At 43.4% G+C, this 21,800-nt stretch overlaps 2 protein-coding genes across 6 annotated transcripts in view; one reads left to right on the top strand and one right to left on the bottom strand.

The window, feature by feature from the left end:
- Positions 1–6,444: 6,444 nt before the first annotated feature.
- LOC149319343 (uncharacterized) lies at positions 6,445–20,751 on the bottom strand. Of its 3 annotated transcripts, none has more exons than XM_089511516.1 (4): positions 20,628–20,751; positions 8,891–8,976; positions 7,951–8,071; positions 6,445–7,234 (listed from the first exon to the last, which is right to left on the bottom strand). In XM_089511516.1, exons 2-4 carry the CDS (start codon positions 8,957–8,959, stop codon positions 6,600–6,602), a joined length of 825 nt encoding a protein of 274 aa, XP_089367642.1. In that variant the 5' UTR covers positions 8,960–8,976; positions 20,628–20,751; the 3' UTR covers positions 6,445–6,599. The 3 variants fall into 3 exon arrangements, with proteins under 3 accessions (XP_089367642.1, XP_089367643.1, XP_089367641.1); XM_089511517.1 differs by lacking the exon at positions 20,628–20,751 and adding an exon at positions 9,493–9,518; XM_089511515.1 differs by lacking the exon at positions 20,628–20,751 and having other exon boundaries at positions 8,891–9,062.
- Positions 12,122–21,800, top strand: part of LOC149319341 (cytoplasmic FMR1-interacting protein 1) — a 71,892-nt gene continuing 62,213 nt past the window's right edge. For 2 of the 3 annotated variants that reach the window (XM_089511507.1, XM_089511508.1), the window contains exon 1: positions 12,122–12,267. The gene's annotated coding sequence lies outside the window, so the exon portion shown is untranslated. Of the gene's footprint in view, positions 12,268–20,730; positions 20,751–21,800 lie in introns of those variants that run through there. The other variant, XM_089511509.1, reaches the window with a different exon arrangement.

Here is a 21,800-nt window from a genome sequence, read left to right as displayed (position 1 = left end):
CACGTTTGTACATCCTACATTTCAAGCTTCTGTCCAGGAGGTATCTAAAAATGCCCTCCCTTTGGAGCATGACTAAGAAGCATGACTTTATATTCATATTAAGTGCTTGCAGCTTAAGTTTTATATCCAGTGTTTTTTAGTCCAACATATTACTTGAATCTCCCACATTTTGTGGTGCCTTATGCTCCTTTGTCTTTAGGCGACCAGGCATCCTCCTTTTCCCGGACACATGCTCCATGTCAACCTTCTGTCCAGAAGGAATTTCACAATGTACTCCATTTGGACCATCACTAAGAAGTATGAATTTCCATTTACATCAAGTGTTTCTAGCTTTCCTTTGGTCATGGCCTACATTATTTCTTGGAGGCTCAACGTTTTGCAGTGCCTTGTCCTCCTTTGCAGTGAGGACAACCGCTGGTCATCTTGTCCAGCAAGACTTTGAAGCCCATCTTTGAATAATCCCTGAGATGGGTCAGCCTGAGCCCCAAGAGGAAGAAGAAGCCATGATGCTCCTTTGGGATCCCAACTAAGCTAGTGCAGGTGAGCCAAAGGAGAGGTAGCCAGGGGTCACTCTCTCAGCCCCAGACCACCCCCCAAAGTCTCCAGATTTACCCCCCCCCTCAATGGCAAACAACCTAAACCCCACAAAACACACAGAACCCCATTCATTTCTCCAGATGCCCCACGAAACAGCGCAAGAGCCTTGGAGAGGCCACACTTTCTCTCTGCTGGGCCTCCTCTTTGGAGAACCAGAGGCACCTTTGCACTCACTCCCACGCAAGACACAAAGGGAGGCATTATTCCCATGTCATCCATGCTCTTTCTTGGAAGGGCATTGAAGGCAGGCTGACAAGAGATGGTCCTCACCATAGAGAAGGACAAGGCACCCCAAAATAAAGGCATGCAAGAACAATGGTGGACTAAAAGAAACCATGGACATAAAAACACTGAATAGACAGGCCTGTTACAGACTGCCAAAATAAAGCTGCTTCAAGTCTCTTTGGAGGTATACTGTTTAAATGATGCATGGGTCCTAAGAGTCCGGAGGTCGCGCCAAAGCCACACTCCATTCCTAAGCACTGGAGTGCACCTTTGGTGCAGCTTCTGGACTCTTAAGATGCATGCATCATTTAAACAGCATACCTCCAAAGAGACCCGAAGCAGCTTTATTTTGGCAGTCTGTAACAGGCCATAGAAATAATTCATGCTTCTTCTTCATGCTCCTGGGCAAAAGATGGAAACGTAGGATGGGTCCTGGAAAAGGAGGACATCTGGTTCTCTCACCACAAAGGAGGAGAAGCTGTCTGGTGGAGGACTGGTTTGAGTGTTGGACTATGATCCTGGAGACCAGGGTTTGGCTCCCTCTCAGCTCTGTGAAACCCATTGGGTGACCTTGGACAAATCACACTCTCTCAGCCTCAGAGAACAGCAGTGGCAAACCCCCAACACGGTTCTAGACTGTCCAGCTTTCACATCCCTACATGGTGATGGGGAACGCAATGGCTTGGACAGTTCTCACTTTAGTGCTCCATTGTTTATCTTGACTTTTTAGGAAACTGTCTAGTTCTTGCCTAGCTGCTTTTCCCATTCTCAGTCTTTTGATTTCCAAAAAAACCCCTGGAGGATCAAAATTAGGAACCACTGCTTTGGACCTTCTGGACTAATTCCATGAATGGATGAATGCTCCCATCCCAGGATTCTGTAGGTTGGAGCCAAGGCAGTTAAAGCAGTTTCATAGAATCTTAGAATCCTAGAGTTGGAAGAGACCCCAAGGGCCATCCAGTCCACCCCCAATCTGCTATGCAGAACTCTCAATCAAAGCATCTGAGATAGATGGCCATCCTGCCTCTGTTTAAAGACCTCCAAATTGTATTATTTCTGCAGTGTGGATCTAGCCTAGGCTTGAATACAAACAATTTCTTCTATAGGCAATATAAACGTAGGAATCTAGAAAGTGTGGTTTCTGTTTTATTTCTGGGACCCTTCTGCTTTCTTTTGCTTGCTCTCTGCTCCATTCCCATCTCCCCTGTTCTTTCTCTTCATCTGTCCATTTTAAAAGGTGGAAAAGGGGTTTCGCTCCGCATCCTCCACTGGCAATTTCCTCTCCTCCTTGTCTCTTTGGAGTTTATCACATGGGGGAGCTTGGAAGTTAAAACGGTGATTATTCCCAGGAAAATCACGCATTCACAATTAAGATTTTCACACAGTATCACAATTAAAGTGAAATTATCCCAGGAATATCCCATGAAAATTGCACATTCATGATAAAGATTTTCAGATGACATTGGGATTAAAGTGCCATTATCCCGGGAATAACCAGGCAATAAACAGCAGCAAATCATTTGCAGGAAAATCCCATGAATGGTTTGTGGCTGTTTACTGCCTGGTTATTCCCTGGTTATTCCTGGGGAAAGAATTCTTTAATTGCGCTGTGTGTGAAAATCAAATCTTGATCTTAATTGTGAATGCACCGTTTTCATGGGATAATCACAGTTTAAACTCCCAATTTCCCTCATGTGATAAACTCCTTTCATCAAAATGTGAGCCTTTTCCTTTCCTTTATCGTGTTTTTCCCTCAAGGTGTCTTCTAAAGGAATCATATCGATCACATCCTTTGTGTTTCTTTTTTTTTCAGAGGAGGGGTCTATTTTAAGCTCTTATTATGATTTTTTTAAAATGGTTCTTTTAAACATTAACACAGCTTATCTTTCTTACATTGTTTATGTCACAGTGCCTAATCTAAAGAGCATCAGCCCACTTCTGCTAGAGTATACCTATTGGTGTCAAAAAAGTTTCCTCAAAGTAAAGACCACTTAGATTTGCAACCCATCAGCTCCATTTTGCCCTGGTCTAAATTTCTTGATATTATTATTATTATTATTATTATTATTATTATTATTATTATTATTATTATTATTGCTTTGTATAGTGACACAGGGCAAAGATTTTAACACACATGTCCAAATAGCATAAAAATGCAAAAACTAAGTGTATGTGTGGGAACATAGCAATGCTTTCCTGGGCTATGCAGAGCTAGAAATACCATGAGAAGTTAGTCTCAAAGGTGCTGCAAGATCTCTTTGTGTAATGAGAAGAATAAAGATAGGCTCCTGTGCCACCAAAAAAAGGGTGGGCCGGTGGGAGCAGTCAAACAACTTTCCGCAAACTTTTTATTGTTGCTGCTTTTGTGTGCCTTCGAGTCTTTCCCAACTTATGGAGACACCAAGGTGAAGCTATCCTGGGGTTTTCTTGGCAAAAAAATATGAAAAAAGAGGTTCTTTGTTAAAAGAGATACACCTATACTATACTTTAAAGGAAAGGAAAGAAAAAAAATGTCACCATGCAGGGAAGATTGGTGTGACCATAGATTTATGGCATGATCACACTGCACAGTTCTGCTACTATGACTCCATACTATGGGATCCTGGGATTTGTAGTTTAGGGAGATGCGTTTAGAGGTCTGTCTGCTGTGAAATGGGAAGAGGAGGAAGAGGAGGAGGTCATTCGGGAGTAAGACAAATCCTACGGAGGCCATTGCACACAAGAGGCCTTTCATGGAAAAAAAAGGGACAGAGCGATTCAAAGAAAAATACAAAATGATGCTCCAGTGTAAGGAAGTATCAGTGAAAGGGATAACAGATGCAGGGCTCTCTGTGTTTGTTGGTGTTTGTGAGTGTCTTTCTGCATGTGTGAATGGAGGCTAAATCTCCAAGACTTTAGGTATTTAGAAAGCAAGGCCACCCATCTGCCTTCAAAGGCAAAGTTCTCTGGGGAAGAGTTTCTTTGGAGTTTATCAAATGGGAGGAATTTCTCTTAAATTCGAATGAAAAAAAAGTGGGGCCAGAACGCATTCACTTAAAGTCACTAGTTTCGCGCAATTACGTGAATACACATTGCATTCGAACTGGCTCCCCACTGCCCAAAAATAACATGCCATTGCCCAAATTTGTGTGTGGCAGTCTATCACGCAGTAATGTGAAACCACATGATTGCGTTCAGACTGACTTCCCATTGCCCGAATTTGCGTGTAGTGGGTTATCATGCAATAACATTAAACCCCATGATTGTGTTCAGATTGCCATTGGATTATACTTCCAATTTCCCTTGTCTGATAAACTCCATAGTCCATGATGAAAGAGCCATAAAACAATTTCTTAAAAAGAAAGAAGGTTGCTTTGTGGAGAGAGATGAAAGTGATTGCCCAAAAGAAAACTTTGCATCTTGACTTTAATCCTTCAATCTCCAGCTTTCTCTCCTTGACTCATCTCTGCTTCCCAATTTCATTTCAGAGCTGGACACAGTCTCTCCAGCTGTAACTTCTTTGTTTTGACCCTCCATGGATCCCAAAATCCGTGGATGCTTAAGTGCCATTAAACACAATGGCATAGTAAAATGGTGCCCCTTATATAAAATGGCAAAATCAAGGTTTGCTTTTTGGAATTTACATATTTCTGGAATATTTTCAAACTGTGGATGCTTGAATCCATTGATAAAGAATCCGTGGATATGGGGGCCAGCTGTACTTCTATTGATGCAACCTAGAATCGCACTGGCCTTTTTAGTTGCCTCCTCACACTGTTGACTGTTCAACTGATGGTCTACTAGGACTCCTAGATCCCTTTCACATGGACTCTTTTAAGCCAGTTGCCCCCCATCCTATATCTATGTGTTTCATTTTTTCTACCTAAGTGCAGTACCTTACATTTCTCTGTGTTGGACTTCATTTTGTTAGTTTTGGTCCAGCTTTCTAATCTATTAAGGCCATACTGAATTTTGATCCTCTTCTCTGAAGCATTAGCTACTCATCCTAATTTGGTCCCATCTGCAAATTTGATAAGCGTGCCTTCTATTCCTCCATTAATATAATAATAATAATAATAATAATAATAATAAGTTTTATTTATATACTGCTATTCCAAAGATCATAGCGGTGAACAGCAAGTAAGCTAATTAGCAAGTAATTGTTAAGGAGAGTGATTCCCAAAGCGGATGGTAATGTCCTCCTGGGGGGCAATGGAAAGATCCAGGGGGGCAGGAGGGACTTCAGTCAAAGTATTGGGGGGTAAGGAAGACAAGGGGAACCAGTGGCCTTTAGGAACATGGTGGGGATGAGGCTTTTTTTAATTTAATTTTTATTTACTTCATTTTTATGACATAGGGCCAAAACACACTGCAGAAAACACACACAGTTCTAGTTTGAGACTGGTTTAACTGTTGTGGATGAGTGCTAGAAAATCCTGGGAATTATAGTTGATTGTGGCACCAGACCTCTATGTCAGACCCTAAACTATTCCCAGAATTTCCTAGTATTCAGAGATGTTTAAAGTCCTTTCATGACTTCACTATGCAAAGAGATCTCTCATGAATGACTGCACTAGGGCTCTCTATCTTGCAGCCATTTCTAAGCAGCAGGAGTCTGTAGGATGGAATCTCAGTAGTTAACATGGCACCAAACTGCAACAATACGGTAGTATGAATAAGCCTTTGCATGCCAACTGTCTGGAGTCTCTCAGTCTCTCAAGTAAGGTTGTGCATTCAGTATTGTCCCAGGCCTTGATGTTTGCGGGCCAAAAGTTAGGACCTGGGGAAACAAAGTGTGATGTACTAACTAAGTAACAAAAAAACTGCAAATTGCCTTGCAGTTCATAAGGTACTGCTCTCCCAGATGAGATGGATATTTGCACAGAGCCCTTTCCTCTTGCCTGGAGTTTGGCCCCCAAAATGGAGAAGAGTCATCCTCATCTCCTGCCTGAAGATGATCCATGAAAACTGAAAGCCTGATGCCAGGCCCTGATGTATGCCTTTCCTACTGCCACATGTAAAAAGGGCAAGAAAAAACATTTTATTTTACAGGAGAAGAACTCAAATAAAACATAAACCTTCCTCTCCCAGCTTTAGGTCCTTAGGACAGAGAGAGAAATCAGGGTTTGACTCGTTTTGTGCGTCAATGCAGGGCTAGAAAGGAGACAGAAATGCATTCTCAGCATCCTTCATGGCCACAACCAGATGAATTCTAGCAGCACCTCATTGATACTAATACTGATGCTCCATAATTGATGTTATCTTTCATAGATTCTAGACAGACAATGAAGAATGCAGAATGCTCCAAATAATTCAAAGGTTTATTGAATGTTCCAGTAAGGGCAAGATACTTTAAAATCAAATGTTTTGTAGCAGAAACAGAATGTAAAAAAAAAAAATGAATTAAAGTTTAACAAAACACAGTAAAGACGTATGAAGGCTGCCTTATCAAAAAGCATTTTCAACTCCTCACATTTCCACACTTTCTCTCTAGTGTGGATTTTATGGCCTGTTACAGACAGGCCAAAATAAAGCTGCTTCGAGTCACTTTGGAGGTATGGTATTTCAATGATACATGCGTCCTAAGAGTCTGGAAGCTGCACCAAAGCTGCACTCCAGTCCTTAGGACTGGAGTGTGGCTTTGGTGCGGCTTTTGGACTCTTAGGACGCATGCATCATTGAAATACCATACCTCCAAAGTGACTCGAAGCAGCTTTATTTTGGCCTGTCTGTAACAGGCCACAGATGCCTCAAAAGGTGTGAAGTCTGAGAAGATATTTCCTTCAGTACTTGCATTTCTATGGCTGCTGTCCTGTATGAATCCTATGGTGGTTTGTAAGGCTGGCAACTGAAGTAAAAGACTTGCCATACTCCTGGCAATTGTATAGTTTCTCTGCTGTGTGGCTTTCCTCATGGACCACAAGGTTTGACTTTTTAGCAAAGCCTTTCCCACACTGCTGGCATCTGTAAGGTTTCTCCCCTGTGTGGCCTCTCTGATGAACCACAAGGACTGACTTGCAAGCAAAGCCTTTCCCACACTGCTGGCATTTGAATGGTTTCTCTCCTGTGTGGCCTCTCTGATGGTGAACAAGGTGTGGCTTTCGAGCAAAGCCTTTCCCACACTGCTGGCATCTGTAAGGTTTCTCCCCTGTGTGGCCTCTCTGATGAACCACAAGGACTGACTTGCAAGCAAAGCCTTTCCCACACTGCTGGCATTTGAATGGTTTCTCTCCTGTGTGGCCTCTCTGATGGTGAACAAGGTGTGGCTTTCGAGCAAAGCCTTTCCCACACTGCTGGCATTTGAATGGTTTCTCTCCTGTGTGGCTTCTCTGATGAACCACAAGGACTGACTTGCAAGCAAAGTTTTTCCCACACTGCTGGCATCTGTAAGGTTTCTCTCCAGTGTCGATTCTCATGTGTGTCTCAAGTTCTTCTAAAAAGAAAGACTGATTTTAGTATTAAGAGAAGAGGGGCCCCTGAAATCTACAATGGAGCTAAGCAATCTCAACTAGGACAAGAAACATCAGAGATGAAAGGGTTTATGTGTCCCCTTTCCCTCCCTTTCTTGAAATCAGTCATAATTACAAAATGAAACCCCTCAAAATGTCTGAAAATAAAGACTTGCGCTTGTTCGCAACAGTTTGCTTGAACCAGCTGTTAAACTTTTTCAGGTTCGCGGCTGCCTCACAATACTCAAGGCAGTTCGTCTGGCTCTCCTAAGGACTTTCCCAGAGTTCCCTTCCTCTCCTAACAGAGATAGACTATCTTCACTTTGCTCCTGCTCTGTGCTCCTCGCAGAATTTCTCCTTCAGCATTTCTTCCCTGCCATTCTATTTTTCACATTCTCTCTTTGACAGACACAGACATAGAGAGAGTGAGAGAGTATGAGGCAAGAAAGAGACACTTTCAGTCGCATTTGGTAATTTAGAAAGGACAATAAATATAGAAATGAATCCATAGCAAAGACTGAAAAAGAGATATTTATAATCCTCAACTAGAGAGTTTTAGTGCCTCACTAGACTATAAATCACAAGATTCCTCAAGATCTTGTTACAACAATTAAATTAGAATCCTAGTGCTATGACAGTGCCTTATGAAAGGAAGGATGCTAAGACTGCATAGGAAGGGCTATGGATTCAAGTTCCTTACCCAAGGAGGACACATTCTCATAGTTCTCCATCATCACCACCTCATACAATGCTCTCTGCTTCAGGTCCAGCAGTTGCCATTCCTCTTTGGTGAAGTACACCGCCACATCATTAAAAGCAACCTGCAACACCAGAGAGGTATAACCAAAAGGGGAGGAAAACACATGGTGCATCCCAAATATTATTTGATCCCCTCAGAATACAGATGGAGTGTGGTATGTCTCAATATTTAACAATTATTGAATATCTCTTTTCCTGAACTCAGCGAATTTTAAATAATAGTGCATGAGGAAAAACTCCCCCCACAGAGAAAATAGATGTAAAATCTGGATTCCTGATGAACTAGATTTCTCATGTGAAGGGAGATTTTGTTTAGCATGTGGAAATTGTACCATGTGAGTATTCACAATCTACATTACCAACCAGTAGAAATCTAGGGCTCACCCAAATCGGCAGTGGTTTTGGAGTCCCAACATCTATGGTCAAATATTTTTAGCACATAAGTCAGAGAACCCCACAAATTTCTATTCCCATTCTTTACAATAAAAATATGAGACCCACAAATGAAATCATTAGGAATTGCTTCCTTTCACGATTCCTGAAAACCAGCTGCCTGAGTCAGGTGCCTTCCACCCCCCAAAATGGTGGACCAACCCTGCCTCTTATCCCTTGGTTTAGTGCTAACATAGGCGTAGACAAGTTCTTTCCGACAGACTCTGAGGGAGACACTGAGGGACCATCATTGGCAGGAAGCACCAGCCCTGGCCCTGATTCCCTGGGAGCGGAAGCAAGGACAAGATGGCCGGAAGCAGGGGTCAACTGAGCCAATGAAGGACGGAGGATGACCTCTGAAGGAAGAGAAATCTTTCTGCCCTTGGTTGGGGATCCTATGCTGAGACCCCTCCCAATGGCTGGATTGCAAAGAGGGAGTCAACATTCACCTTCTTCAAGGTAACCCCTCCCATGGTTTCCTCCAGAGCTTCGCCTTTATTCCTTCTTTTGGGGGCCATCTTTGAGAGATGCACTCCTGCAAAAAGAACAAATGGAGGGGTTTTACATCTCCACATATTTATACAGTCCTTCATGGACCACCCAAAAACAAATTTAAAAGTGCTGAGAGAAAATCAAGCCTGAATTTTCCATACAAACAAAATAACCAAAATGAAGCTGTTCTGCTTTGGACACATTGGAAGATGACAGAACTCCTTGGAAAAGATTATGACAGTCAGTAAAGTGGAAGGCAGCAGGAAAAGACAAAGAATGCACTGCAAGTGCATTTACTCATGAAAGCCAGGCTTCTTTTGCCCCGAAAGAGGGTTCCATGTTCAGACAGAGACCCCTTCCCAAGAGTCTTGAAAAGACTATCTCTTTTCAAGACTCCCGAAGGGCAGATGATGCCTTGCAGCCATGGAAGCCCCATGCCTCTTGGGAGGAGAGAAGGGAGATTCCTTGCTTTCACCCCCAAGGCTCCCTCCCTATGGAAGATCCCTCAGACCCCCGTCGTTGACTCCAAAAGGGGGCTCTTCCCCATCCTTCTTCTCACCAGCTGCCTCTGGGCACCCACCTTCCCTTCACCACCAAGAAAACCAGAAGGAACCATTATTCACAACTGGCCAACAGTCAAACCCACCAGCCTTCTAGAATTCCCTTCAAACACTCAGCCCCTCCCTCCCAGCCTTCCATGCTTTCACCCCTCCCAACAGATGACTGATGTATGACATTTACCATGTTCATTTCCTTACCTTACCTTCTCTAATAAACATCTACATTTTAAACAAAGGTCCATAATGTCCCATGGGCCCCTTTCCCAGCTGCTTTGCACCTCCCCAGACCTTCTCTGGAGACTCTTCTTGGTCCCTTGGGGGCAAAGAAAGGAGTTGACTTCCTTGGCTCCTTGGAGAGTCTTTCTCAAAATAGGGGTGGGATCTGAAGGTCAGTGGGAAAACAGCCCCTTCGGAGCCCCCCTGGAAGACAAAATCAGGGGGCTTGGGGATTATTCCTCATCTCCTGTGGGATTCAGAGTGGCATTGCCTTGTGACCAGGGCTGGAGGAAGACTGAAAGGGAAGATGGGGATGACGAATTTTCTCCCATTTGGCCTCAGGCAAAAAGGGGGTTCTCTTTTCCCACCCCCCACCCCCCAAAAATCCTGCAAAATATTTGCAACCTGTTTGGCCATCCTTCCCCTATCCCTGCCCACTCCTATTCCCCCCCTCTCTCTCAGCGACGGGGGAGGAGGAGGAGGAGGAGGAGGAAGAAGGGGCGTGAATGCAACCACACCTCAAGGGGGGGTCCAGACCCCTCGGACCCCCCCCCCTTGGCTACGTCCCTGACGGGGAGGGAACTAAGGAGGGAGAGAGGGAAAGAAGAAGGAGGGAAGGCAGGACTGGGGGAAAGAGGGTCACTTAAAGGCTGGAAGGGGGCAGGTTTTCCTAGTAAGAGGGCTCCAACCCAGGGAGAAATACAACAACAACAACAATAACAATAATTGTGGTGGTTTTTACATCCCACTTTTCCCCTCAGATTGGGACCCAAAGCAGCTTTGGGTTAATTATTATTATTATTAATGATATGTGGTGATGGTGGTTTTTGCCTCCCACTTTCCCCCTCAGATTGGGACCCAAAGCAGCTTTGGGTTAATTAATAAATAATAATAATAATATATTAACAGCATAATATTGAACAAGTTTTAACCTTGTAAGACTAGTAAAGTGCCTGTATGTCATGTTAGTATATTTTAATTCTTCTTAATAAAGAAATTTGTTATAGTTTTTGATTAGTTTTATTTTACCATGTTGTCATAATGGCTTTATTCACCCAAAATTGTAGGCTATGTCTTAACCACTCACCAAGGTTATTAATATTTTAATTTATTGTTATATTAACATTACGGGGACTTTCAATATTCCAGCTCTTAGCCTCTCAAAATGGTGGCGCTTAGTCTGGACCCCCCCCCTCCCGCTTTCCCAAAATCCTGGCTACAGGTCCGTGTCCCCGTTTCCTTCCCTCAACTGTTGCCAATTTGGTGACTTTCACACGGAAATCGGGATTTTTAAGAGCTTTCCGTGCGATTTCCGTGTCTGGCTCTATTCTGTCACAGAGATTTAGGGACTTTTGCACATTTCAGCTCCAGCCCTGAAAAGCCCAACTTCCAGGACAAACCCCTGACATTGGCAACAGTGGCCCTGACTCTGAGAGCCAGGCTACAAAGCAAGCAACCAATCCTGTTGGGAGTCACACTAATGGTTTTCAGCCAATCAGAGAGAGGAGAGTGGTTGCCCCCCTCCTGCCCTCAGGAAAAGCTCAGACAGGGGGGCAGAGTCAGATTGTCTTGGCTATTCTTCAGACTTCAAGGTGTATGTGTGTGTGTATACACACACACACACACACACACACACACACAATACACACACAATACACACACACATGTCACAACAAATTCCCAGGATTCCCTGGTTTGACAAGGGAATTGCCTCCATGCTTCCAGATCACAGCCCCAGAGAAAGAGTCTACAGTATATCAGTGTTGCCAACTTAAGTTCACTTCTTCAGCTGCATTTGGATTTAATGATGATAATAATAATAATAATAATGGTGATAATGATGATAGAGAGATCTATCTTGTAGCACCTTTGAGACTCACTGAAAGAAAAGTTGGCAGCATGAGCTTCCCTAGACTTAAGCGTGCTTCCTCAGATGCATGGGAATTGTAGTTCATTGTGTCACCAGAGCTCTTTCCCACAAAACTACACTTCCCAGGGCTCCCTAGCACTGAGCCAGGGCAGCTAAAGTGGTCTTGAACTGGATTATTTCTGCAGTGTGTCTTGGACCCAACTCAGGCTGCATCTTCACTCCGAGCGAAATTCTTTCTTACGGCCAAAGACCAGCATCAAGATAAAATATAACATAATAAATAAAATAATGCACATAAAAAGATTGCTTGGGATAGAAACCTAAAAGAGTTGCAGCGAGGCCTGAGGGAGGAGGGGGCCTTGAGGCAAAGATCATGGGAGGGAACTCAGTGGAGGAGGAGGAGGAGGAGGAGGAGGAGGAGGCGCTGGGGCCTCATTGCCAGGCCCTGTGGGAGGAGGGAGGAATGGAGGAGGAAGGTTTATTGGGACGGAGGAGGAGGAGGAGGAGGAGGAGCTGGAGCAGAGGAAGGAAGGAAGGAAGGAAGGAAGGGTGGTTCCTGGCTCGGTTCCCCCCTTGTTTTGAGTGACTCAGCCAGGAAACTCCCAGCCGAGCCCAGGCCTTCCTGGAGGAGAGCAGCCTCGTCGTGGTCGGGGAGGCCAGGCCTGAGGGAGCAGAGCCAGCAAGCTGGGTGAGAGAGAGGCCCTTCCCCACCAAAGGAGAACTGGGGTGCAGCCACATTGGAGAGATAACCCGGTTTGGCAGCGCTTTAACTTGTTGTCTGTCTCTTTGCTATGGAATTCTGGGAGTTGGAGTTGGTTGGGGGGCCCAGAGCGGAGCAGAGCTCCGCTCTGGGCCCCCCAACCAACTCCAACTCCCAGAATTCCATAGCAAAGAGACAGACAACAAGCTATTTATTAGGTGGCAAGGGTGAACGGGGAAACATGTCCTCAGGCCACAAAATGGTGCATCTGCACTGTGGGAGTGATGCGCATTGGCACCGCTTTTTAAAGCGCTGTGGAATCCAGGGATTCATAATGATGATGATAATATTTATTTCTAGCCTGCTTCTCCCCGTGGATCGAGGTGGGTTACAATACAGAATATAATTACATAACACAATAAGTCATAAATTATCACAGTCCCCAACCTCCACCCACAGAGAGGTAAAACACATGAATGGCAATTTCAAAGACACACACACACACAAGATTTTTAGCCTTCTCTGCCCAAGAGTTCTGGTGCCTCGCAAATCCCAGGAGTCGAGGGTGGAGTCAAAGTGGTGTCAAACTGCATTATTTCTACAGTGTAGAAGCACCCTCAGTGGCTGGGAAACTGTTTATTTGTGCAGGGATTTCTTCTTCCTCTTCCTCCTCTTCTTTTTCTTCTTCTTATTGATATTTGCATTTTTAGGAGGCTGCCAACAGTTGAACCAGTGTATTGTAGTGGTTTGAGCATTGCACAGTGGAGTTTATCACCTGACTATCCCAGAAACATTGCGTAATTACATGTAACAATTTCACATGACGCTGCACAAAACCTGCCATTAAAGTGGTCACAAAGAAGCATTAACGCGCATCTTTTTACTTTCGGGATTTCAGCGACGATGCGTTTCTGATATTGCTTTATTTGCACAATTGTGTGTGATAATGATTGATGCAATTACTCACCATGTCTGGTTCATGGCAGGATGCTTTAAATATGCTTTAATCTCTCTTTAATGCTGAAATCTGCCCCACTGTGATAAACGCCTATGATTCTGGAGAACAGGGTTTGAATTCCCGTTTGGTCATGAAAGCCACTGTGTGACACTGGTCAAGTCACACTCTCTCAGCCCCAGAGGAAGGCAATGGCAAGCCCCCTCAGAAGAAACTTGCCAAGGAAACCCCATGATAGATCCATCTGAGGGTTGCCATAAATCAGAAACAACTTGAAGGCACACAGTAACAACAAAAACAACTGAACATCCTTCACCTTACTGTGTTGTTTGCCTTCTGCAACTTGATATAATAAAAGTCTATTTATTGCATGGTGTGCTCCATAGTGTGCATTCATATTTTTGGTTTCTCAATTTATGAAATTTACTTCTAAAAAATTCATAGCTGAGGGATCATTTTGTAGGTAAATCCAAAGAAGTTGTTTCCTTATGCACCCACTTAGATTTTGTTAATCATTTGTGGCATTTTGATGGTTTGAAAGACAAGGATCAGGGCTTCAAGTTCCTGACATTGTCTCAAAGGACGGATGACATTGACATTTAATAACATGGCTTAACACTTTTCAGAGAAGTAGCTTTGTTAGCCTTCAAAAAAAGAGGAAATTTGGCAGCCCCTTTAAGACTAAGTGGCTTTTAATTTAGCATGAGCTTTTGTAGATATAAATCCAGCTTCAGATGCAATACAGAATGATATAAAAGCCTCAGGTATTAAGCATATTTACACAGTTGTGGGAGTGGGATGGAATGTAATAGGATCCAGAAAGATGTAGATCCTGATGCTCTAAATTTTCAAAGGGCTCCATAAGCTGATACAGCTCTTTTTGATTTTCATAATGGTCGGTTAGTACAGATGTGTGACAGCAATACATCTGCTAACCAAAAGTTGGTTTCCTTGGGTTCAAAACCTTCTCTGAGAAGATTCCTTGGACTCTTGTATTAATGTATAGTGCTCCACGAATCCATTGTCTTTGTTCATACCTCTGATAATGGATTGGAAATTGTGAATATAATTCAGCTGTTTTTGGTCTTTCCTTTGTAATTTCCTTGTTCAGAGATTGCAGCCTTTACATCCTGTACTTTATGTCCAGGGAGGTTGAAATGTTTTGCCAGTAATTTGGGGGTTTTCTACATGTAATGTCTAATTTGTGTCCATTCATCCTCTTGTGTAGAGACTGCCCTTCTTGTGCATTGTAGAGTGTAGAGGGACATTGTTGGCATAGGATGGCGCATATCAAGTTGGAGAAAGAACAAGTCAATTATCTTTGATGTTGTAGGTGTTATTATTGGCTTCTGAAACACTTGAGTAAAAGCTCTGCAAGAAAGTTTGAAGTACTCTTTTGTAATAATGGCAGTATAGTTACTTTTCCTATTTTTTTAGCCACACATAATCAAGTGTTTGCTTATCTAGAGGTAAACCCCAATGAACTAATTTCCACAAATCTGCATAAGATTGTTGCTGAAGGAATTAAAAGGCTGTTGATTAATTTTCAGTGAGCTGGTCTGAGGAGAGGGAGCAAGACCTTTTAAAGCTGTATTTCAAGAAATGAATTCCTCATGTAATTTTGTGAATCAGCAGTAAGCAGTTTTTAAAAATATTGTGTGTGTGGTTCGTGTGGTTTGGGGTTTACACAATGTGTTTCTTTCTTTATGAGACACACAGAAGATTCCCATCTTAATGGTAACCCTGGCATAGAATATTGATATATTTGAATCTTAAACTGATTTAGGCACCCTGAATCTCAGGGATAAGTTAAAGTGCTCAAGCATAAATAAATTGCAAGGAAGCCAGATTCTATGTCATTGAGTGGTTTTCGCATTAATATTCTTCCGACCATATACAAAATAATGCTCTTGAAGAGATTTTAGTTGGTCTTAATTGTTCTGACATTGCCTACATTTATGGCACTATGACTGACAAATGTTGTGTTGTCATTAGAAGATGGAAGTTGAAAACATTAAATTGAGGGGTATTGTACATTACTTTTTAAATGTGCCTTCATTGCAACCTTAGTATCTGAAAAAGAGTCAGTGAACAGGCAGGTATGTTGCTTGTAATTTCTGATTTTCAAGTACAGTGTTGTCAATGTCAACACAAAAATTTCAGTTGAAATGCCCCCTGCTAATGTTTTACCATTTTAATGTAACTTAACAGTTTGGATGGCAAAGAACATCCTTGCTTTTAAATGTGAATTTAGTGTTCAGTTAGTCACACACCTTAGGATGTGTAGAATATATATTGTTACTTAGGACATTTATTATTCAGCCTTCTGCTACAAAAGATTTACAGAGTACAGTAGTATATAATACTGGAGAAGCTAACTTATTGACTAGTCTGGAGCAGAGATGGTCCAGGGTCTACTTTTCAGGTTGGACATGTGCTTGAAGGATGCACTTCTTTCTGTTTTAATATTATTTTGGTTTCAAAAAAGTTTTTAAAGTTAAAAATACATTGAAATAGCTACATTGAAAAATATAAATATTAATTGAAAGTAATTAAATTCTTTATCATTAAATTAATTAAAAAATTCTTAACTCATGCAAATAAACACAATACTTGTACTTAAGCACACAGACTCTCTCTAAACCAGGGGTAGGCAACCTTTTGGAGCCGGGGGCCGGGTTGCTGTCCCTCAGACAAGTTGGGGGGCCGAAGCCGAGGGGTGGAGCTTCCACCCTCCGGGGGTGGGGCTGCATGCTGGGGGTGGAGCTTCCACCATCCAGGGGTGGAGCCACCCTCCAGGGGCGGAGCCACCCTCCAGGGGCGGAGCCTCCACTGAAGCCCCGCAAGGAGGAGGAGGCGTGTGCCCGCCCTCTCCTCCTCGGTCCCTTTCTGGACAAACACCCCCAACCTGCATTCCAAAACACACACAACAGCACATTTGTGCATTTCACACTTTGGAAGGTGACACTCTCTCGGCTTCAGAAACAGTAGTTGCCTGCCTCTCAAGCTCACTCATCGTCATCACCATCATCACACTATCATTGTCAAAGCAAGGGAGACTTGTTAGCATTAAAAGCACACAAAACACGCTTTGGAAGGTGACACTTTCTCAGCTTCAGAAACAGTAGTTGCATGAATCTCAAGCTCACTCATCATCATCACCATCATCACACTATCATTGTCAAAGCAAGGGAGACTTGTTAGCATTAAAAGCACACAAAACACACTTTGGAAGGTGACACTTTCTCAGCTTCAGAAACAATAGTTGCATGGCTCTCAAGCTCACTCATCATCATCACCATCATCACACTATCATTGTCAAAGCAAGGGAGACTTGTTAGCATTAAAAGCACACAAAACACGCTTTGGAAGGTGACACTTTCTCAGCTTCAGAAACAGTAGTTGCATGGCTCTCAAGCTCACTCATTATCATCACCATCACCACAACCACCACTATCATTGTTACAGCAGACCTTTTAGCATTAAATGCACTGAAACTACACAGAAATGCACTGCTCCTCCTTCCTTCCTCCCCTTTCTTCCTCCCTCCTCTTCTTCTTTCTCCCTCCTCCTCTTCTTCCTCCCTGCTTCTCTTCCTCCTACTTCTTTCCTTCCTCCTCCTCCCTCCTCTTCCTCTTTCCTTCCTCCCTCCTCCTCCTCCTCCTCCCCCCCCCCCCCGCGCCTTCCTTCCCTGCCTGGAGAGAGCCGGCCAGGGCCAAGGGAGACCTTGCTGCAGAGGGGCTCCTTGGCTCTGGCAGCCCTCCCGCCGGCGGGGAGAGCCGGCCAGGGCCAAGGAGGCCTCGCTACAGCGAAGCCTCCTTGGCTCTGGAAGCCCTTCCGCCGGCGGGGAGAGCCGGCCAGAGCCAAGGAGGCCTCGCTACAGCGAAGCCTCCTTGGCTCTGGAAGCCCTCCCGCCGGCGGGGAGAGCCGGCCAGAGCCAAGGAGGCCTCGCTACAATGAAGCCTCCTTGGCTCTGGCAGCCCGCCCGCCGGCGCCAGTGACGGCCCCAGCCTCACAGAGGCCCGCTGCCGCCGTCTGAGCCCAATTTGAGAGCTCCGGCGGCTGCAGCGGGCCTCCTGGAGGCCGAAGTCTCGCGCGACCTCTTCTGTGGTCGCGCGAGACTTCGCCCCTGGGCGCCGCCATTTTTTCATCCAAAATGGCGGCGAAGTGTCGCGCGACCTCAGAGAAGGTCACGCGAGACTTCGCCGCCATTTTGGACGAAAAAATGGCGGCGTCCAGAGCAGCAAAAAGCTGCGACCGCCGCCGCCGGTGGTGGCGGCAGCAGCCGCAGTCAGGGGCCGCTCCAACAGCCTCCACGGGCCGCATCCGGCCCACGGGCCGGAGGTTGCCGACCCCTGCTCTAAACCTTAAATGTAATTGAATTTAATTAACATGGCTATGACATTGACTATTGCTACTGAATTAAAAGGAGTTAAATAGTCTGACATATTGATTGTCTCATTGACAATAGTGCATTTGGCAGTTTGTCACCAGTGTTCAACGGCAAGCCACAATGCCATTTTTGGGGCGGAGGGGATAAATAAACATACTATGGAGCACTGGGAAAAGTGCAGGCAGCTCATGGAGCGCACTTTGCCTACCTGTAGTCAAGAGCATTGTAGCTGAGTATTGACAGGATTAGTATTTCTGAGGTGCTGCCTGAAGGTGATATGTTTACATATGCAAAACTGTGTAACTAATGTCTGTAGATGTATTAGATGACATGTTGCCAGACCAGTCCTTGCATTCACTTCTCACCACACCTTCAAGGCTGTTTAACAGTGTTTGAACTGAACAAAGCTTTGTTGTGACTGTGGAACCAGAGGAGGCTGGTGCAAGAGGTCATATACATAGATCCTGCAGGATTTGGATATCTGGTGTTGCTCATTTTCACAGCCTGTAGAGTGTTGGTCCATCTGGTGTTTTGTACTATTGACTGTGCTGGGGGAGACATCTTGGAGCTGAAGTCCAAAAACATTTGGAAATGTTAAAAGTTTTCTAACGCCTTCTGTTTGGATAGTTGTCCTACTAGTCAACTTCTAAGAATTCCAGGGAGAATATAAAAGAGGTTGAAGAAAACCTTCCATAAGGATGTGAGGGTTTATTCAAAGAGCAGCTCCTTTTCTGGTTTGAGAGGTTCAAAAAGTGAGTTCACGATGGTTAAGTGTGAATACAAGAGAATTCTTATGAACAAAAATCATCTCTTGGTCTGATACATGATTCCTATGAAAACCTTCTTTTTCCTTTTGCCATTCATATGTAGCACAGAGGCTACCACTAAATGTTCAACTATGGCAGGGATGGAGAACCTATTGTATATACTTGTGTACAAGTTGGCCTCATGTATAAGTCGACGGAAGGTTTCAGGGTCAAAATTCTGGATTTTGATATGACCTGTGGATGTAAAGGGTAAAACATAGGGGGCTAAAAGGAAGGATGGAAAGGGGAAAATACAGTACCTCTTCCTTTTCTGGACCTACTCTGGATTGAGAAAGGAAGCAAGTGGATTTAAATGGAGACTTGTTTCCATAGAAAGACAGGTCTTGCAAAACAGACCAGAGAGAGAAGAAAGTGGATTTAAATGGAGACTTGTTTCCCTTGGAAGCCAAGTCTTGCAAAACGGACCAGAGAGAGAAGCAAGTGTTTTTAAATAGGGAGTTTTTTTCGATAGGATGCAAGGTCTTGCAAAACGGACTGGAAGGGGGAAAAATTGGTGTTAAATGGAGATTGGGGCATCAGACTTGCTTGATTTAAGACCTTTCTAAGCACTCTGGTGTATTGATCCATATATGTCTACCCAGAATTTTAGAGTCAATGTTGGGGCATAAATTTCTCAACTTACAGTCAAGTATATATGATAGGTTTCTTCACATGTTGAGAAATTACTTTTCCTATCATCACTCTCTATTGGCCAGGCTGCCTTGGTTAATGGGCATTGGAGTTGAACATCCGGAGGACAACAAGTTCCCATCGCTGTCCTGAGGTTTAGTTCACACAAAGATCATAATTTTAGTCTCGAGTATGCCACTTCAGTAGGTAAAAGCTAATATAATAGAATGCCCCTTCTTGAACCATTTAATTACGGTATGAAACTTGGTAGCATGTATTTGATTGTTAAAAGTTGCAGTCGGTGTGATGGTACTTTGAATGCAGTATTAAACTTGTATAGACATTCTATGTCACCATGGCCATGTATTTCTTTTAATTTGTCAACAGATAGGTGGTAAATGTGGTGCAAGTTATGGTTATGGTACTTTCTGTCTTCAGACTAATATAGAAACAAGAAGTTTGCTGGTGTAGATTTAACCACAGTGTTTATATGTATACTGCACTCTCTTGGATTTACTTACAGGTGGCTTTGTGGTTTTTCTGTGACAAATGTCTTCAGCTCAAATAAGAAATTTTCCACCCAGAAGGACTTCCCTCCCCCTTTTATAGCATTATTATTGTTGTGTGCTTCAATCATTTTTGTGTTATGGTATCCTAAGGCAAACGTATCATGGGGTTTTCTTGACAAGATTTGTTCAGATGGGGTTTGTCTTTGCCTTCCTCTGAGGGAGTGTGATTTATCCAAGGTCACGCCATGGGCTTCCATGGCAGAGTAAAGATTTGAACCCTGGTCTCCAGAGTCAGTCTGATGCCCAAACCACTATACCACACCAGCTCTCTTTTACAGCGTACACTGTAGTTTTCACTATTCTTGGGTGGTTTTTTCCCCCTTTCTTTTCTCTCCTTTTCACTTAGATTTTGTTTTCTGGGAGTACATAAATTTGTATTTTCTCTGTCCTTGGATCAGAATTTTCTGAGCAGAAGCAAAAAAAGGGAAAGTCATGCAGGTTTCTCACATTCAGCAGACTGTAAAACAAATTACAATGCGCCCTTCCCTTATGCGATGGATCCTTTCCTTACGCGGGGGACCTGCCACATAAGGGAAATTCCATGAATGTTCAAGCTTCATTGAAAACAATAGGGGTTGTGCACACGGCACAGCGTGCACACCATTGCATTTTATGGTGCACAGCTTTCAACATAAGCTGAAAGCCATGTATAGCGCACTGCATATGATGTGGGCACACTGTACCATCAGCATAAAACAACACCAGTAACAAACATCAACAGCACATTGATAATAAAACCCCAAAACCTTCTGCTGAAGTTTTCCCCTGCTTGCTGTAAGGTGAGTAGTGATGGAGCCAGGTGACTACCCTGAGACCAATTCACAGTTTTCAATGTAGCCAATACAACAGAATCCACTAAAGAGCAATATTCATTTTGGCCAAACATACAGAACATACATCATGCAAGCTTTCAAAGCTTCACTGGATTCTTCATCAGGCAAAGATGTTAAAAATCATACAAAAAGAAAATGAGAGTGTTAAAGTCACAGGCTTACATTTTGTCTTAGATGTTATTTTGGTTGTCAGTTAAGATGGTTTGGTGGGATCTCAGTGCAGGCAGAAGCCACTTCCCTTTTTGGACATGTGTAAACCAGAGACAAAGGACAAATAAAAGACAGGTAATAAAATTGCAACTCTGTTAGAAACAGAAAAGTAACTACCCTTGAGATCCAGGCAGCCCCTTGCTCTACTTCTTTCTTAGGCGGAGAACATTTAATTTCTCAAGAAGTCCTTGTACTGCTAGATTTGCAAAAGCTTTTCTGTGAATTATAGGTAGAACTTGCTAGTTGTAGTCCAAATAAAAGTGTTTTACCTTTGTTGGAGGTAAAAACAGCAAGGAATTAAGTCCAAGTCCATTATGGTCCTTGACAGGGGAATTACAAAGGAAGTCTAGAAAAAGAAACAGCTGAATTGAATTATATTAATAAATGCCAATCCATTAGCAAAGGTATGAATGAAGAGTCCTCTCTACTGCACATATAACAAAAGGAATCTTCTTAGAGAAGATTTTGAACTCAGGGAAACTGGCTTTTGTTAAGTGGATTTATTGCTTTCACACATTAACACTAAATGACTACTGTAAAGGTTAGAAAGACCTTTATCACCTTGCCCAGTCATTTGAAAATTTAGAGCAAGGGACATGATTTGCATCATTCTGGATCCCATTACATTTTGTCCCACTTCCACAGCTGGCTAAATATGCTTTGTTGTTGTCCACACTTGAGTTGATCTCGACTACTGAGGCCTTAATACCACTTGTTACTGCATCTGAAGAAATGGGGTTATATCCATGAAAGAGCATGATAACATTACAAAAAAAGTCTTAAATATTGCCCATGTACTGATTGAGATGACAGCTCAAATGCCCAGATGATTTTTAAAATGGTTTCATGTACAGATATTAAAAAGGGTAAACTCCAGGGAATCCAATATCCCACTCTCTCAGCACCACCTTCTCAAACCTCTCCTCCAAGACTGAACAGAGAACCCCCATCCCACCCTGTTTCATTTTAGCAAGTGTCCAGAATTATAACATGGTAAATAGTTTAGGATGCTACTGAGAGTGCTATGAAAATCCCAGCCATATTCTCCATGCAGGCTGTACACTGAACTCAAAAACCTTGACTATGCTAACTGGTAGAAGATGACAAAACTCTGGTTAACTGAGG

Source organism: Sceloporus occidentalis, unplaced genomic scaffold (genome assembly GCF_023333645.1).
Source record: "Sceloporus occidentalis isolate IW3139 unplaced genomic scaffold, rSceOcc1.0.p SCAF_2, whole genome shotgun sequence".
Classification (NCBI taxonomy): Eukaryota; Metazoa; Chordata; class Lepidosauria; order Squamata; family Phrynosomatidae; genus Sceloporus; species Sceloporus occidentalis.
The sequence above is the reverse complement of the archived record's forward strand: the minus strand, read 5'-3'. Positions and strand labels throughout refer to the sequence as shown.

Coding starts and splice junctions, on each gene's coding strand:
- LOC149319343 (XM_089511515.1), bottom strand. CDS start 9,034: ATGAAGGACTGTATAAATATGTGGAGATGTAAAACCCCTCCATTTGTT. Junction 8,072..8,890: donor GAGGGGTTACCTTGAAGAAG/GTGAATGTTGAC, acceptor CTGGTGTTGCAG/GTTGCTTTTAATGATGTGGC. Junction 7,235..7,950: donor TGAGAATGTGTCCTCCTTGG/GTAAGGAACTTG, acceptor CTTTCTTTTTAG/AAGAACTTGAGACACACATG.